Genomic DNA, 19,292 nt, shown 5'->3' on the forward strand with positions numbered 1-19,292 from the left:
GGACATTTGAACTACAATTACAATAAAAGATTTTGTCCTGTTTCAGCCGTGCAGTTGTTTTGTGCTGTTGCCAGGTGTTCTCGAGGCCGGTTTACCTCTCCCTCTCCGCCTCCGGCACAGGAAGGCAGAGGCAAAAAAAGGGCTGTGTCATAAGAAATGCAACTTTATCCCGCTGGATGGCGCAACATCAATCCTTAACGACAGCCCGTCACCCATTTTCTAATGTGGTCCATGTTACAAGGAACTCTCTTCCCCGCCCCCCCCCCTCTCTCTCTGTCTGTGTGTGTGTGTAAATCCACGCCCTCCATTTCTAAAAGCCACAATGCTCTATTTTTAAAATGTGAGCTGCCACACAGGCTACTAGTTTTCCTAGAAACCACATCCTCGGTTACGGAAGCGCTTCGCCATGATGCAAAGTAGGCGTTTGTGGAGATTGTACTCGTGCTCAAAAGCGCTGCTATTACTGTATTTCACATGTCCCAAAGCTAATCTGTAGAAAAGATCAAATTAGCCCCTGTGCAGTAAAACTTGTTTCATGTCGTGGTGTCTTCTGGATTTTGTTGTTGTTGTTCCTAAGAGCATTATCAGAAATTATTTTCCCCTTACAAATACCCAATAACTCTTTACCATACCAGACACACGTTGGCTCTCATTTGGTCTCTCTAAAACCAAGACAGAACCACAGTTGCCCCATGTCTCTTTACTTGGGCATCCTTGTCATCATGTCTAATAAAAATAATGCATGAGCAAAGACACATGGTTACCCTTCTCCACACTGTGTCACATTAATCAGTCAAGAAAGAAGAATGTGCAATGCACAGTTGTTACCCATTGTTCTTTTTAGACCAGGGATGGGGAACATGAGGGTCCAAATTTCATGGAGCCCATGGCTCAAATTCATATGGATTGGAGGAGCCCAGTGAAACAGAAAGTGGGCAGGAGGGGGGAACTGGGGGAGGAAATAGGAAGCCTAAACAGTTCAGATCTCTGGAAGAACAATCTGTCCAATCTTGTCTATCCGCTAGCAGCCCAGAGAGAATGTGGGGAGGGTGAGGAATTGAGTGAGGGAACCGGGGTGGCAGAAAGACAAAATGTACCGGTAGCTATGTCTACCACTGACTTCAGTCCCACACATGTACATCCACCCGATTACACCAAGGGAATGTGGCCTTTACAAAGAAGCAGAGTGATAGTGGCCTTTGTTTCCTATCATCCTTATACAATACTGAAGGTGTGATCCTTATACAATACTGAAATTGTCCCTTGCTCTAATAACACTGTTAATATTTCCCATTCTTAGAACATGTATCTGAAAAATTTAAGTTTGCACCTATAGAGAGTCTGCTCAGGAGGATATTTCGAGAGATGTGCTGAGCCCTGCTCTCAGCTTTGAATGGCATTCACAGAAGGCATGGAAAACAGGAATGGGGTTGTGCCAAGTGATCTCATCACTGACCTCCACAAGTTCAAGTGAAAGACGTATACAGCTGTATGAATATAATGCCCTGCTCACACCTTCTGTTGAACACACTGAAATTGAGTGGGACCAATCAGTTCAATCCCTCCCCCTCTGTTTAATGAATGTGAGAATAGGGCTCATACACATGGATGTTAACAACCTCCTGGTGATACAGCAATAAAACTGCTAGCACATGTACAAAGCTAACAGGATATGGTATGCTTTCAAGTTGGATGGGGGACTGAATGTTGAGATTGCTGGCATTGCAGGGGGTTGGGCTAGATGACCTTCAGGATACCTTTCAACTCTATGATTCTATGATAGACACACCGAAAGCAGAATCTCAGAATTGTAAAGACACTCATGACATATGAGAACCTGTACCCGCCCATGGTCTCCCGGACCATCAGAGTGTTGCTTACCTCCTGCAGAGTCCATTACTCTGAAAAGTTGGGTACTCTTTTCAATACTGTGTTTGATAGGCTCTTTTTATAATTCTGTTGCACACAACTCCAATATCTGAGAGGTGTGTGATTCCAGGAGTTCCGGGTGCTTATCCAGGGTATGTGTTTCCTTCAGAATGAGGGACAGTCGAGACTGTGGTGTCTTTATGATACATGGTTTATTTACACACCCAAACTTATGATGGAGGGGTTGACATCATTAAGACCCGAAGCAGGTCTTGCATCTCCTTGTTATTTAGTCGTTTAGTTGTGTCTGACTGTTTGTGACCCCATGGACCAGAGCACTTCTGCTTCTCCTATTCTGTTGGATTTCAACAGGCTCTTTTTATAGCTCTGTCTCCCAGCTGCCCAACCTACAGCCTGCCAGCTTCTACCTTTAAGCTCACATAACTGCGCAACTTTGGCCTTTGTCACCATCCCATTTTTCTTACAGCACAGAGCCACTTCCTTTGTTACCTTAATGGCCCATACTTAGAGTGCCATTACTTCATCAGGAAGCTAGCCAGGCTGTTCCAGGAATTGAATCTATGCTGATCCCAGTAATTAGAAGGCGGTTCAGACATACAGCCTACTTCCCCAACACATAACAATATAGTGGCCTCTTTCCTCTTCTGCACCTCTCCTAGCTCACCACTGGAACTGCAAGCCCCAGATCCTTCCCTTCCCTTCAGATCCCTAGCTTCTTTATGCTATACATACTTTCCTTATCTGGTCAGCATTTTAAAACAACTTGCCAGTCCCAGACTGAATTGCAGAGCTGAACACAGCTATAAATTGTATTGCATCCTTCTCCAAATTCTACAGTGAAGTTTTGGATCAAAATGAATATACTGTATGTACCGTATTTTCAAAATAAATAAATAAATAAATAAATAAATAAAGCACTTAAAAGCATACAAAAATGGGCATGCATATAAAATGCATACACCTTACATACAAAATCTGAACTGCAGAACTTTAACTTCACTTGACTAATTTCTCTAGTTTTTTTCATTTTTCATAATTTTCTAATATTCATACTTTCTTCTTTTTGAGCTTCTTTGTACATGACCCAATTATTTTAGCTTGAAAAGAAGCCACCTATTGCATATAAGCCATGTACACATTATACACTTAACCGTCCAAAATCTAATTGCACAAAACCCAATTATTATAAATACATATATAATAAAGCACTTGGCACATGATTGAAACTCATAATTAAAATTTGTGCAATAAGTAAGTCATGTGAAATTAACTTTTATGTGGCATTCACTTATTATGTAAAATTCAATTACGCAAGGCCTATTTTACAGCAAAAGCCATTAGTTGCACAACTAATCTACTATATAACTAGACAGGTTTCTATTTATTCAGCCTGGGCTGCCAGCAAATAATGTCCAATTCCTTTGAACAGTGTTGAAAGTAAATGAATCACGATGGTTATCTAGTACATTTCATCCCATGCAAGGGGCTCCCTACTGCCAGAGAAACTGCACAGCTGTTTGTAGACCACATTTTTAAGCTGCACAGGCTACCGCAGCAGATTGTCTCTGGCACAGGAACCCACTTCACTGCTCAGTTCTGCAAGTCATTCAATGCAGTGGCTGGAGCTGGAGCTGAGCATCTCTTCTGCCCACCATCCAGCTACAAATGGCAATGCAGAGGAAACGAAATCAACTATGCAGCAATATTTATACTGCTATGTCAATTACCAGCAGGACAATTGGATGGCATTCCTCTAGCTAGCAAAGTTGACATACAATAACTCATTGCATGCCCCCACCAAGCAAACTCCCTTGTGAACAATGGATATCATCCTCACACCTGCCAGACACCGGCTCCCCTCTTGTCAGGGCTGGCTGCAGCAGAGGTTGTGGAAGAAGAAGAAAAAGAAGAAGGAGGAGGAGGAGGAGGGTTTGGATTTGATATCCCGCTTTATCACTACCTGAAGGAGTCTCAAAGCAGCTAACATTCTCCTTTCCCTTCCTACCCCACAACAAACACTGTGAGGTGAGTGGGGCTGAGAGACTTCAGAGAAGTGTGACTAGCCCAAGGTCACTCAGCAGTTGCATGTGGAGGAGCGGAGATGCGAACCCGGTTCCCCAGATTACGAGTCTACCGCTCTTAACCACTACACCACACTGGAAGAGCTGGAAGCAGTTCAACAACTTGCTATGAGCGCAACTTGACCGCCCCAAAGTGACATACCAGAGGACAGCTGATGTGCACAGGCAACCAGGAACTCTGATCCAAGTGGGGGGTTGTGTCTGGCTCTCGACACAGGATCTGCCTTGGAAAGCCCTGTGTAAGACGTTGAACCCAAAGCATATCAGTGCCTTCGAGGTGATTGCAGATCAACCCGGTAGTGTTCTACCGGCATCTGACCTCTGTGAAGATGCACCCTGTGTCTCCACAAGGAGGCATATAAGATGCTATCCAGCTAACTTGGGGACTCCAATCTGGATTTGTTTTGTCCATTCAAGTCTGCTGGAGCCCGTCTTTGCATGCAATGGAAGTCCCTAACTCACCAAAGATTTCATACTCATTGGCTACCCTCACCTGGTTTAGCCGGCCAGTTGAAGCTGATGACAGATGTCTGATTATGGGCCAATCTGCCATTAAACAGCAGCAGCCCAAACGCTTTAATAAATGCTTTAATAAATTATCTAATTACATCACCAAATTATATACTGTGGTTGGAATTACCGACAGATGTACTTGGAATCTCATAGAACAATATATCCAACAAGTTTTCATGTGTCTATCAGGGAGTGATAGTCCAGTAGGTCCAATGTCTTAATGGGTGTATGTAGGATTGCAGTTTTGGATGGATTTGAGCTGCAATATAATCATACACCAACCTTATTTGGGCAGCTGAATTTATTTACTTTTTTAATACATACAATGTATAATCTTATAATCAAAACGCTCAGGATGACAAATAGGGATTAAAACCAATAAAATAACAACAACAAAAAAAAAATCAACAACACACCATTATATATATACATATATATTAAAAAAAGTAAAGTTGGTTTAGAATGGGGCAGAGAGACTTAGTAGCAATAATTCATTATGAAACTCAGGGCAGAGGAATAAAATCCAGTAGTAGAACCAATGTAGAACATAATTTAAATGGCCTGAGAAAATAAAAAGATATCTGTCTTGCTCCAGAAAGATATGAAAGCAATTGTACGGTGTGCATCTCTGATGATGGCGTTCCATCGCCAAAGGATCAATTCTGAACAGGCTTTCTCACACAGTTTTGAGATCACTATCACTTTGATAGAGCCTTGCATAGATTAGAAGGCTGAAAGTCCAGCCTGCGTCACCACAACCAAAATCAACTTACAAGTGGCAAACAGATATGGGCACAGTTCCTGCTGATTTTTATCTTCATATTGCTAGCCTAGGAAGGGACAGGATCTTCCTTATGTTGGTTTCCATTAGTGCATAACATTACTTGAATCCAGCTCAATGACTTTGATAAGACAGGGAAATTGGGGTTTGGGCTTTCATTTTAATCATTAATTCACCCACTTCCATCTCAGTCATCAAAACAATTCTTTTTGCTCTAGCCTTTTGAATGACAGCAATATCTCATTTCTTTGCACCAAATATTCCTGTGAACCTTTCCTCCCCCTCCTTCTTCGGGTGACCTGCTCTCTTTGCTTTGCTGTCCTTTCTTTCATTCTTGACTTTCTTGCTCCAGTATCTCATACTCTCCTTCCTATGCTTTCCTCACACTATTACTCTTTTGCAAAACCAGAAGTTTATTTCACTCCTAGCCTACCCTCTAGAATCGCCCCCAGTCTCTGGCCTGCTTTCTTTTGACTGTTGCCCTAAAAGCTTCCCCAATGTCCCACAAAATCACTAAGCTCTCTTCTTCCTCTGGGAACCTCACCTTCTCTTTCTAGTCAACACGTTTCCTTCTGAAACATCCTACTGATGATTATTTTTGATCCTGGCAGATATATGTGGAATGCGGGCCAGCCTTCAGATACCAAGGCTTCAGAGCACAAAGGGTTTAAATTAGCATGTAGGGGAATTTGGGGCTGTGTCCAGGCCCTGCTTTCAATTTCCCATATGCCTCTGGTTGGCCACCACAATAAAAAGATGCTAGACTAGATGAGCTATTTTCTTGTGTTAAAGGTATAAAGGGATCCAGTGAAGATGACTAGTCCCAGTTGGTATTTTGTATTGACTAAAGTTTCTGGCCAGTTTTCAAAGGCTGCCTCATATAAAATGCATCACAGTGATGCGAACAGGAGGTAACCAGCACATGGAACACTGAATCCAGACTCTCTGTCCAGGTAGGACTTTACCTGGTATGCCAAGATGGTATGAGCAGAAGAGCAATGCTAACCAGGAGTAACTTGGAAAGAGGGATACAATGGTTCATGGTATGAAAAGGTGCCCTGAGGTCCAGGAGAATCAACAGTTGCACTCTTCCTGACTCTCTCCCAGCAAAAGATCCCCATCAGGGTGACCCAGGCAGTTTCAATGCCAAAACCAGGCTTAAACTCCAATTGAATTCGATAAATAAAAAAGCCCCCCCCTCAAAACAGCTGGCAAAAACTCAACTCAAGCACTTTTCTTAGAGTGAAAGATGCAGTTTCTGTGATACAAAACATTAGCCATGTTTTTTTCAACAAAAGAGATGCTTGTATAAATAAAAAAATACTGCAAGACTGTTAGGAAGGAAATATATACATTTTCAAAAGAATTTTCCTATTAACTTGGAATCTTATAAAATCGTTCCAACAGTGCTCTTTGTATGCTACCTGGCATTTTTTGGTGTTTATCTCTGAGATCTTCTATTGCTGTCTTTGTCTGAAAAAAAAATCCAGAAAATATTATGTTTATTTTTATATAACCCCAGAATATATAAATGCAAGTGTAAGTTTAAAGTATTTAACCCTTCTACACAACAGAGTGGCTGTGGACTCTAGTAGGTCCAATTTTTAAGTAGAGCTCTGTCACTTAATATTCCATGCAATTCTCAGAGGTCATGTGTCCTGTTGTGTTCCATCTTTTCTCCCCTCCCTTTAATTTTTTTTTAAAAAATGCAAATTACATTTAATTTATGAGCAGAGCAATCCTAAATCCAAATCTACCGGGTGGAGAATGGCATAGAAGTGCCCCTTGTCCTTAGATCTAATGATCTACCAGTGGAGAACCCATGTTCACCATAGAATTATTCTTGTTATTGTTATTCATTTATTTATACCCTGCCTTTTCCCCTGACAGGGACTCAAGATGACTTACAGATATCAGAAAGAAGCAATTAAACATTGATAGAATTAAAACTCTCTGTCTCTCAAATCTATTTAAAACAATAAATCCAGCATTGCACCAGCCCTTTCTTTCATTAAAAGCAATCAATTTCAAGAGGCCTGTTGCAATGAAAAAGTCTTCATCTGCCAGCAGAAGTATAACATGGAGGGAGCCAGTTTAACTTTCCCAGGGAGGTAGTTCCAGAGTCCGGGAGTAGCCATCAAGAAGACCCTCACCTGAGTCCCTACCAAGCAGGCCTGTCAGGGTGGCAGGACCAGGAGAAGGGTTCCCCCTGAAGATCTCAAAACCCAAGTTGGTTTGTATAGGAGAAATAGAGTCAGCTTGGAACTAAGCTACTTAGGGCTTTATAGGTCATAACCAGCACTTTGAATTGCGCCCAGAAACAGACCGACAGGCCAGTGAAGCTGTTGTAGCAAGGGAGTTGTATGTTCCTGCTATACCCATGGAAAACTATTTGCATAGATGTACGACCAGTGATCTTCCAGTGGTAGCTGTCATTAGGACTGGAAACAGAATGTTCCAGGGAAGAACCTCAAGCTGGTACAACTAATTATCTTCTCACTAAAACCAAAGGAAGCAGTGAGGAAGACACAAGTGGGGTGGAAGGAGGTAAGTTCAGCACTGCCCCACTTTCCAGCCTGGTTGCTCCAAGCCAGCAGGCCTTTAAAGGTGGAATGCCTCTCTCCACCCCTTTCCACGTAGGAATTCACACCAGGAGACCTAATTACTCCTACTGAAATTAATGGGAAAGTGAAACTAACCCCACAACCTTTCAAAATAAACTTGAGGAAATATTTCCCCCTGTATAATCTAATCTATTTTTAATGTCTTTATACCACTATAAAGCACACTGGAGGACACCCTCCCGAGTTTTGTAATCTTCCCCTTTCCTCAAATTCCCGGTGTGCACAAAAGAACGCATCAGAAAATGACAGGAGAGGCTCACTGAAACCCAGGAGACAATTTTACCGTAGGTTAATTCTGCTACACTTTCTCTGTCTTCAGGCAAGTGCTGATACTTTCACTGTGTGAACCTGCAACACTGGTTTCTTATCTGTAATGCTCTTTTGAAAACCAAAAACCATATTAGGCAATTGGGGTACGCTGGGTCCCTTCCATTATTTTCTATAAGGCCAGTATTTTACCTCAGCATTTTTTGGCCATTGTCATTTTCTCTTCCGTTAAGTCCAATATTTCAGCAATGCATCTCTTCTGTTTTCTTCCCCAGGACTTCCTGATACTCCAGTGAGGAGTTTAAGTGAACACCTATACATGTCTACTCAGAAGTAAGTCCAGCTGAATCGATCTCAGGTAAATGGGTGTAAGATTGCATCCTAACCATGTAAACTTATGCATGCCTACTGAAAAGCAAGAAACACTGAACTCAGCAAGATGTACACCCAGAAAAGTGTGCATAGGATTGCACTCCCAGAGTACTACATTACGCATATGCCTTGTACTTTAGAACATAGGTATTAATAAAACCTAATACACCAAACTTACCTTTTCAACTAGTTCTTCAACTGTTATATTCGGATCATAAGGAATGGGATCTCCTACATAGGAGCAAAATTTGACTGGAAACCCTCCATATACAGGAACAATTGGCCATCGGGTACGTTCATACAGCCACTTAAATGGCCCTGTGTGTAAATTTTTCAAAAATTCTCATTTTTAATATATGGTAATATGATATAGTCTTAGGAATGAGAAGAAGCCTTAATAATAGATGAGCAAAGGCCATGCAGTTGGTGCTAACTGTGCAAAAAGTATGTCTAAATTGTCATGCACAATAAGCAGCCTCAACCCATTGTATAATTATACATATTTTAAACCTCATTGATTTCAATGTGCTAATGTGTGCACAAATACATACTAGACTACAGTACAAGTAAATCCGCATTACCCGGCCATGGACCAGGCACAACTGGACACCTAAACAAATTCAAAGAAACTGAAGAGGAAGAACCACACAAACAGAGATGGAGCAGGTAAAGGAAAAAGAGCTAGGATAAGACAGTGTGATGCAACGCAGAGAAGGATGTATGACAGCATAAAGTTCAAGATGACAACAAAAATATTCCAGGAGAAAAATTCTAAACACAATTATACAGAAGTCCAACTGAAGCCAGTGGAATTTACTTATGTGTAATGTGTTTAGCCCTAGGGCATAAGCTGATATGGGAAGATGCAAGGGGAATCAATCTTACATATTTTTCCAAGTGCTCTGTATCCTTCCCGAAGATTTTTTGTAAATATAGGGATGATAGGCTGAGAAAGGTGGGAGAAAAGTAGCCACAATTAGGGCAGTAGTTCAGCCTCCACTACTTAAATATCTTGTATTGATATCATAGTTATCCTCCATGCACAAAAAGGAAATCATCTCATGGATGTTATCTCCATGTATAAAAAAGGTGTTGTATGGTAAGATGCCACAATTCTGAAACCAGTTTTCCAATGAAACTTATCACTTCACCTATGTCTCTCAAAATTTCAGCATCAGTATTTTAAGCTCATTAAAAAGGTAAAGGTACCCCTGCCCGTACGGGCCAGTCTTGCCAGACTCTAGGGTTGTGCACTCATCTCACTCTATAGGCCGGGAGCCAGCGCTGTCCGCAGACACTTCCGGGTCACGTGGCCAGCATGACAAGCTGCATCTGGCGAGCCAGCGCAGCACACGGAATGCCGTTTACCTTCCCGCTGGTAAGTGGTCCCTATTTATCTACTTGCACCCGGGGGTGCTTTCGAACTGCTAGGTTGGCAGGCGCTGGGACCGAACGACGGGAGCGCACCCCGCCGCGGGGATTCGAACCGCCGACCATGCGATCGGCAAGTCCTAGGCGCTGAGGTTTTACCCACAGTGCCACCCGCGTCCCACTATTTTAAGCTCATTACATAAACTGAAATCGACACATCTCAATGTAATGATAAACTATGGTTTAGTCCTTACATTAATAAGCTTTGGCTTTTTGCGTTATAATAATTTTAATAATAATTTATTATTTATACCCTGCTCATCTGGCTGGGGAAACCCAGCTACTCTGGTGCATCTGTGAGAGCATCAGAAACTTTCACTTCATTGTCAAGTAAACTCCGAACTATGTTTTATTGAAACAATGTTTGAAGTTTAACTAAACAGCTTACCAATTTCAGGCATAATGCTACATTGAAGTTTGTTAAAAATGAAAGCGAAAGCTTCCAGTTCCCCCTCCTAGTTGGGGAAGGGGAGGGAAGGGGAAGGACAAGAGTTTGAGACTCATTCACATACTGTAGTGATAAAAGTAATGTCACTGCCAATGAAAATTAGAGCAAGTTACTCAGCAATTTAATACTAAGAAAATGAGTGGGTGAGAATATTCATGCATCTGTTTGCCGTTTTGAAAAAAGGAGGGGATTCCTTTTCATTAATCATCCCAGGGTGCGGTCTGGAGCCACATGAGACCACCACCTGGCTGAAGCTGAACTGATGTGTGCCTGGCCACCACCCGGGAATCACATGGGCGCCACCCAGGGTTACATGGTGGAAGAAAGGTGGTATAAAAATGAAAGGAAATAAATAAATTATATTTCTTCAGCTGTCGTGGGGCATGAGCCCAAAGATAAAAACTTTTAAATCTCACTGATTTCCAGTGGGAAAGAGTTAACTCTCATGTCTTTAACTCTCTTATGCCCCACCTAACAAGTTTTTTGAAGTTAGAAAATATCAAGTGCGTAAGACAAAAGGAAAAACCTTTGCTTTAAGGATCCAACCCCCTCCCCTTTGGATCATGTTAATGTATTTTACCCTCCACAAGTAAGTTTAACTTCCCTCTAAAGTTAAATGCATCTGGTGCACAGGCACTGCTGGTAATTGTCCTATTGAAAGGTTGTAGCCTTTATCCTGTTACTAGTGTATCAGGTGGAGTTGTCCAGCAGATGAGATTTCTCATCCCATGACACGTCCAGACAACCTGCCAGTATTTTCTCACCACACATGGATAAAACGGTTGTAGCATCACTGATCTTTCGAAAGGTTCTCTCACGGCTTTGCTGCAAATGCGTTTTCTTTTCAGGGACACAACAAAACCAGAAACACACACTTCAAATCTACAGCACCTGGCCACTCACCACTTTTGCATCTCTGGCCACGTGAGCAAAGCCTTTGCGGCTACCCCACAAGAGACTGTAGTTTTCGTCACTAAAAAGTGCTTCTCGGGCTCCACCTGGTAAGACTCCAAGCAAGTATCCCTTTCTCAGAATTTCAACACATTCCTCTCTTCCATCATGTGTAAGGCCATGTACTTTATAAAACAGTTTGATACCTGCAGGAGAAATACTTTGTTAAAGGGAAAACACACTATATAAAACAAGTACATCCTGCACATTTTAGACATAAAAAGTGAAAGGTTTGCCATCTTTTATGAAAGATAGGTTCAAATGCAACAGCACAATTTTATACACTTCCACTCAGAAGCCAGAACCAGAGTTCAGTGAGGCTCACTGCCAGGTAAGTAAGTGTAGGACTGTAGCCTAAAAGTTGGCATCTGTCTTGTATGTAATAAAATTAAATTATGTTTATCAGCTGTGGACAGAAAAGGCGTGAGACTGCAGGGCTAACAGAAAGCATCCATTTGTGTTTCTGAGCATTACATTAATTCATCCATGCAAACATGCAGCTTGTTGCACATCCTTTTTTGGAACACCAAAATCTTTATATACACATTAAGAAACCAAAGCTTGATATATTATTCTGCTCCCAACATCTAACATTTAATTTGAAAGCAAATCTACATGCCATTCATGCAGCCTGCTCCTATGTAAATAACTCCTGCTGAGTCCAATAAATTAATGGCAAGATCCAACATAGCATGAGCAGCATTCAGTAACATGAAGAGGCTTCACCTTCCTCAGCTGTAAAGCCTCCCATATACCCCCATAATTTGCTCTGGAGGATCAGAGGATCCTCTGAAACAGAATTTATGGGCATTTCGTGGGCTAGGGAGGTAGACAAGAAACCCAAAATCCATTGCGCACCATTGGATGTTGTCCTAAGTTTCCAAGGTTTTCAGCCTTAGATATTGCAAATGGATTACCAAGGCTTAATTATGCATACTGTATAACAGTGTTCTGAAATGTGTTTTTATAAATGCATTAGATTCCAATGTTTCTCTTCCTCTTTCATCCAAGGCAAATGTATCAAACACAGAAACCCACAGTTAATTTAACAGAGCACAGCTGCCTCCCCTCTCTAACACATGATCAGTTGTACCTACTCTGAGAGTGCTCCTTAGCTACTTGACAGAGAGAAAGTGGGTCTACAGCCATAGTATCCTAAACACGACCAATCTTGTCTGATCTAGGAAGCTAAGCAGGATCAGGCTTGGTTAGTACTTATATGGGAGACAGAAAGGGAGGGGGGCACAAGCACACTGACTCCTGCAGTACTAATAGTTACCTTGTTGTTCTGGAGGGCATCATCCCATGCATAGACACAAATACACAAATCTCTTACTAAACTGAGATTTTCTTTAATAATTGATACTTAATAACTGAGTGCTGAGAACCTGAAACAAATCACTAAAAATAAAATGTGTTCATTCAACACTTATATAAACTAGTCATATCTAAAAGCTTTCAAGGTCAAAACTTATTTTCTGAAAGAGACAAACAAAAATATTGCTCTTTAAAATAACAATTTGGGCTTCATGGATGTGGGCTTAAAACACTCACACACAGAACAACAACAACAAAAACCCCAAAGGAAACAAGACTTGAATCAGCAGGCGGCATTCAGGTAGTTGGAATACACAGCGGTACAAGACAAGACATTATAGTTAGGCTTTGAAATTTAGAAAACATAGGAAGCAGATTGTTTAGAAAAGAGGGGAGAAGGAAAGGCACTGGATAAGGAGAGCTGAGAGCTGGCAAAACAGCAATGGCTCCAGGGAGCATAGAAAGTGAAATACAGTGGTACCTTGGTTCTCAAACGGCTTAGTTGTCGAACAAATTGGCTCCTTAACACTGCAAACCCAGAAGTGTTCCAGTTTGTGAACATTTTTGGAAGCCAAACATCCGACATGGCTTCCCCTTGAGTGCAGGAAGCTCCTGCAGCCAATCAGAAGCTGTGCCTTGGCTTTCGAATGGTTTCGGGAGCCGAACAGACTCCCAGAACGGATTAAGTTTGAGAACCAAGGTACCACTGTATCCCTTTGGAGGAGTCCATCATTCGTGTTCTTTTTCTATGTGCATCTTTCTAGACTTTTCTTGTAGTTTTATCAGCAGGTTAGCACATCTTCTAAGGCATCTTCTGGGCAGTATACGCAGTTAGTTATTCTTGGTTTGTTGAGGCAAGTAATTGAATCCTTCAAATAACTTTCCAGGAGATACTACATAAAGTGCTAATCTTGGCCTATTTTGTATTTTCAGAGGGGTACTAGACACTGAAAGAGCCATCCCGAGGTTACAGAGAAACACTAGTCCTTGGGCACATCTGTATAAACCTATATAAATGAAGAAGCAAACTAAAGCCAATGTAAACACAACAAGTAGAAAGGTCAATTATGACATACCTAGGGACTTGACTGGGGGTTTCTAAAATTGCCCCCGAGACTGGCCATTTCTAACACTGGTCCAGGCAAGATGCATATTATTTCCTATCAGCAGTGCAACAGTACCCAGATATGCCTGTGTTTCAGGACTAGCATTTTAAAATTATGGTGTACATTTTAAAGTTTTGCAACACAATGCACATGCACACCCACTACATTTTACCTGGTATTTTGGAAAAATGGTAATCAACCACTGATTGGCAGAGTCTGCCTGTCTGCAAATAGAGTCTAGATACAAAGTAGAAATAGTCTAGAGGAAAGGCTCCATGGTAAAATACAACAAGCCCTGGTCCTTCTGGTACTTTATCCATCCCGTGCACCTCATAACCTGTTCAAAGCACAGAATACAAGAGTTTTAGCATTGCTTCAATCAAGCCCCTAAGATTAGCAGAAAGCAACAGAAGAAATTGCAAGGAATGTCAAATGTTAGTAGAGTTATTGCAGTCAGAAATGGACTCCAAATTAATTTTTTAGTCTAACAGTGTTGAGTAGCCTGTATTCCCCTATTTCACTACAATGACAGCCGAACCAGATGATACTGTAATTGCACAGTGAGCACCTACATCCATGCTTAAAAGAATAATAATAATAATAAGAAGAAGAATAAGGTAAGATTTCCATTGTGGTCCTTCCTTTCCCAGCAATGATTTTGACAAAAATCAGCCTCCTAGATAGGGCAGAAACTTCCACCAGTAGCTCTCCACCTCACTGCTGGTATTTTTTAGATTGAGAGGCAAATGTTTATTGGCATTGTGGCTGTTAAGGGAAGGATTTAACCTCCTTCCTACATGCTTTGGTCCCAATTATCATCAGTTCCTGTGCCTGTGATTAATTTCTTTAAAATTCAGACACAGTTGCACTTACCCATTTCTGCAGCTCATGAAAGCTGAGCCTGGAGCTCTAAAGGAGCTGTTGGTTCAGAAATAAAAAACTTCACCCAAGGCTTATAAAGGACCTACAGGGCTGGATGCAACTAACCTGACACTCTAGTGGAAGCCACCACAGGGGCTTCTCTAGTGCAATGGGGCTTTCCTTGTTCTACTTCCACCAATCTACTCTGGAGGGTCAAGAGAAACCCTGGAGCATCATGTGTGGGGAGGAGAGGAGGGATCATTCAATCTGGCAGGCAGAAATACTTGTGCTGACAGAGCAACTGTAAAAGCCCAACAGTGAATTCCTCTCAGACACTTCACCCCTTCTTGGTTCTCAGCCCAGCCCTGATCAAGGCTGAAGCTTACACACCTCTCAAATAGCCAAAAGTACAGCCAACTGGGCAATCTGATGACAGGTATGAAACTCCTGTTTGGCCATCTCCCCTGTTCCTATGGTACTGGGTTGTTTGCATGTGAGGGGTGCTCTGAGAGCCAGCCTAAAACCAAAGAAACTGAAATTTGGGGCTTCTAGTCTGGGAATGGTGATGCCTCACGGTCACAGGTGGTGCACAGACCTACTGTTGGGTATCTCCACTGTTCCACCCTGGGAAGTGAAACCCACTGCATTTGCTGAGACCCTACATTCATGTAGCACAGGGACTCTAGATGTATCTGGTACGCATCTTGTGGTGGTTTGAATAATGATGCTTTCACTTCCAGGGATGTCAGTACTTTTACTAAATTACCATTCCATCATGTAAAAAATAAAAAAGATTTTAATGATGTATGGAATCTTCATACAATAATGATAACCCAAGTCCCTGTTCATGTAGTCAAGTACCAAAGTGCCATAAAGCAGAGCAGAGGGAGAGAAGAGAAACAGGGCTATTCTGTCACCTCTTTGGCCCTTCCTCAAGTGTCACTCGTTGGCAGCCACTCTTATCAAGCTACCTTTCATCCCAGCCGGTTACTGCAAGAAATGTAACTGTGAGAACTGCCTTTTAACTATTCCCTCCTCATGCCTTTTTCCTTGTCTGTTTTTGTCATTTGAAGTTGTGTGTCTGAGGAAAAGGACGGCTTTGCTGGTGACTTTTGTAAGCCACTCTGGGAACATAAATAAATGGATGTCTACTCACATTTTCAGCTAAAGTGCAGGGTATAAATAAATAAATAGTAGCTAGATAGAGGTCTACTCCTAACACCCATTGAGTTCAATATGGCTAACTCTCAGGTCAGTATGAATAGAATTGTAGCCTAGTGATACAATCCCATACTCATTAGTAAGCACCACTGAGGTCAGTAGGACTTCTTCCAGGTAAACATATAAAAGACTGCTGCCTACACAGTTTTAGGTAAGTCGATAATGCTACCAGTTCAGCTTACAGGGCTGTTGTTAAGCTTACTGAGATAAAAGTATGAAAAGTGCTTTAAGCACTTGAACTGCATGATACAAGTGAATATTATTAAAATTGATTTCTGCAGTATTTCTAACAAAAACTTTAATAAATAATACTTTTTAAATTCATGATTAATAAATAATCCTATTACCCAAGTTGTCCCTGTGCAATTTGAAAGGGGGAGAAAATGGTGCTTACCATGCCACACTGTGCCATACATGTCCCAAAGATAAAGCACTGCCCTCCTTCCAGTGTCCCATGACTTACTGAGATAATCATCTCCTTTTACCTTAATCTTTATCTTGTAAATATTCAGAAGAAAATTAGAAAGGTAAATACATCCAAGAATGACTAAGACAGGTGACAGCAGAATTATGAATGGTGTTAATATCACCAAGAGGTACACTGTATAGTCTGTGAAAATCCCTAGATAATTATTTGGATACATCCAATTTTTCAGGAGGTCCATGAGCCACGTCACTTCTTCTTGTTCAACATAAGAAAATGAACTGATCATCTTCCGTCTAAAAAATTTAAAAAGCAACTTGACCGAAAAAGAAGTTTCTTAATGTTGGCCCTAGATATAGAAAAGAAACTTGTGGTTAATGCAGTGCAATTATCACAGCAGGTGTCATGTTGACCAGAAAATCAAAGCCATTTTAGGACTGCCAGGCCAGGAGCATCCCAGACCCTGACACTTCAGTGCCCAGCCCCTGGTGATGTCACAGGGCAGCTTTGCAGATAGAGGCTAATTGGGAGAGGGGGGTAGAGAAGGGCAGATCGCCTCTATTTGCACCCAGCTGAAATTTGTAAACTGCACACACAGTTTTCTTAATGTTTTGCTATTGTTCTTGTTAATTATTATTGTTGTTAATAATAATAAACCCAGCTGGAGATTCAGACCTTACACCTGCCACCTGGAAGAGGCCAGGCAGGCCAACTCGGAGGCTTCATGATAATCATAAAACAATTAAAACTAGTAATAGTAATATTAAACCCAGCTGGAGATTCAGGCCTTACACCTGCCACCTGCAAGAGGCCAAGCAGGCCAACTTGGAAGCATCATGTCTGACGTGGTTTGTTATCCCTTTTCGATGGTGTCCAATTTCAACAGCCCCAGCCAGGGAACGGATGACCGTGCAATGCTACATGTGCCTACTCGTAAGTTACTCCCACTGAGTTCCGTGGGAATCACTCCCAGGTTGCTCTCAACCTGGTTCCTGAGCAGCCGCCTTGCGGAAACGGCTTCCAGCCCGCGCCGCGTCCCTCAGCTCCCTGTCTCTTTCGTTCCGCCTCGGCATCCCTCTCCCTCCGAGCTGGGCTCCTCCCCGCCTCCCTCGCGCCAGAGGCCGGCCAAGCTCCCCCTGGGCTCCGCGAGTGTCGCGCCGTCGCCGCTGACTCACCTTCGCGCGGCTTCGGATCGCGGCGCTCCATCAAAGGTTCCGCCCCACCATTCCTGGCGCGCGGCGGAGACGCCGAGGCGCGCGCAGGGGCCTCGCCAAGTGGTTTCGCGCGCTTGGGCCCAGCGCGGGTTTCTTTATGGCGGGGCGGGGGGCAGGTAGGGAATTTGCGGGCCGCTAGTGTGTGTGGGGGGGGGGGAGCCGCAATGCAGTGCGACGTTACGCGCCGTCGTCCGGTTGCAGAAGGGGAAGGAGGCGTTCTGAGGAAACCTCTCCTCACAACCAGGGGCAGCTGCGCCTCTCGGCCGCTTCCAGGCTTTCCTGTTGCGTCACGCGCCACTGATACGGTGGAGAAAGGCTTTGTGTGAAACATAATATGAACCCCCCCCCCCCGCGCTGGGCTGTACCACTTCAGAAGGCAGGTGGAGATTGGCATCTTTCAGTGCCCCTTGCAGGAAAAAAAAAATCATAACATAAGAGGCGGATTCAGCCAGCCTGGTCCCCATCCCACTTAATTGGCATGTAGCTGCTCTGTAGCATTGAAACATACCTGCAGCCTGAAGTGGTCCTGCCCACGCAATGCATTGCCACAGGAGCGGCCGGGCTAATAAAACAACAACTGAGAATAGAGAAGGAAACGAGAGGGAAGTGATTCTAAGAAGAAGTGAATCAGCCCTGTATGGGACAACTTGTATCCTCCCCCCCCCCGCCCCCAGTCCATTTTTATTGGTTTCTTTAGACATACATTGATCATACCACATTGTAACAACTTGATTTTCCTGTAATTCAACAATATATATTTAAAACATAATAAAAGGAAACACACACACACACACAAATGCATACTTATTTATTTGATTCATTTGTAATCCATTAGCATTTGACTTGACTTCCCTCCCCTTCTTACTTGGGGCTTCAGTTGTACTTAGTTAACTGCCCCTCCTAACACAGTTTTTTCCCAGTAATCTAGTCCCATGGACTGCAAGAAGATCAAACCTATCCATTCTTAAGGAAATCAGCCCTGAGTGCTCACTGGAAGGACAGATCCTGAAGCTGAGACTCCAAAACTTTGGCCACCTCATGAGAAGAGAAGACTCCCTGGAAAAGACCCTGATGTTGGGAAAGATGGAGGGCACGAGGAGACTAAATTGTGATTAGTTAAACCAAATAAATCAAGCTTTCACTTTTAAATGCATGCATAGAAATACATAGGAAATTTAAAGGTAAAGGTAAAGGGACCCCTGACAGTTAAATCCAATCGCAGACGACTTTGGGGTTGCGGCGCTCATCTCGCTTTACTGGCCGAGGAAGCCAGCGTTTCTCCGCAGTCAGCTTCCGGGTCATGTGGCCAACATGACTAAGCCGCTTCTGGCGAACCAGAGCAGTGCACGGAAGCGCCATTTGCCTTTCTGCCGGAGTGATACCTATTTATCTACTTGCACGTTGACGTGCTTTCGAACTGCTAGGTTGGCAGGAGCAGGGACTGAGCAACGGGAGCTCACCCTGTCGTGGGGATTTGAACCGCCAGCCTTCTGATTGGCGAGCCCTAGGCTCTGTGGTTTAAAATCAGGGCACTTCCTCATTGTCATTATTTCCACAATGCAGAGTATTAACCACTACATGATCACGACCAGATTGTCATTATTTTCAGGTGTATCATGGGGCTGACAGGAAGATCAGGTCAGAGAGAAAGACGCAAAGCTAACTTGTAGTTAGTTTCTTTATTAAGGAAATGAAACAGTACAAGGAGCACATCAAGGCAAGCTCCCCCCCCCCCCCCGCAAAGGAGTCTATTAATTTTATTAAGTATTTGCTTCACCTGGATTTTGGTCG

At 42.8% G+C, this 19,292-nt stretch overlaps 1 protein-coding gene and 1 long non-coding RNA gene across 5 annotated transcripts in view; one reads left to right on the forward strand and one right to left on the reverse strand.

Annotated features, from left to right (window-relative positions):
• LOC308481427 overlaps positions 1–11,240 on the forward strand; it is a 34,309-nt gene extending 23,069 nt beyond the window's left edge. Inside the window, exon 2 of the long non-coding RNA XR_013988669.1 lies at positions 9,728–11,240. This is a non-coding gene — a long non-coding RNA (uncharacterized lncRNA). The remainder of the gene's footprint in view (positions 1–9,727) is intronic.
• Positions 4,761–18,304, reverse strand: LOC308481301 (DGAT1/2-independent enzyme synthesizing storage lipids-like). 4 transcript variants are annotated; one of them, XM_081013587.1, is made up of 7 exons: positions 17,463–18,304; positions 16,258–16,636; positions 13,954–14,118; positions 11,311–11,504; positions 9,414–9,474; positions 8,707–8,846; positions 4,761–6,738 (listed from the first exon to the last, which is right to left on the reverse strand). In XM_081013587.1, the coding sequence occupies exons 2-7, from the start codon at positions 16,574–16,576 to the stop codon at positions 6,640–6,642; spliced, it is 978 nt and encodes a 325-aa protein (XP_080869713.1). In that variant the 5' UTR covers positions 16,577–16,636; positions 17,463–18,304; the 3' UTR covers positions 4,761–6,639. The 4 variants fall into 4 exon arrangements, with proteins under 4 accessions (XP_080869713.1, XP_080869714.1, XP_080869715.1 ...); XM_081013588.1 differs by lacking the exon at positions 17,463–18,304 and adding an exon at positions 17,273–17,437; XM_081013589.1 differs by lacking the exon at positions 17,463–18,304 and adding an exon at positions 17,215–17,237.
• Between the last annotated feature and the right edge of the window lie 988 nt (positions 18,305–19,292).

The sequence above is a fragment of the Podarcis pityusensis genome (assembly GCF_964106645.2).
Source record: "Podarcis pityusensis genome assembly, chromosome: 7".
NCBI lineage: Eukaryota > Metazoa > Chordata > Lepidosauria > Squamata > Lacertidae > Podarcis > Podarcis pityusensis.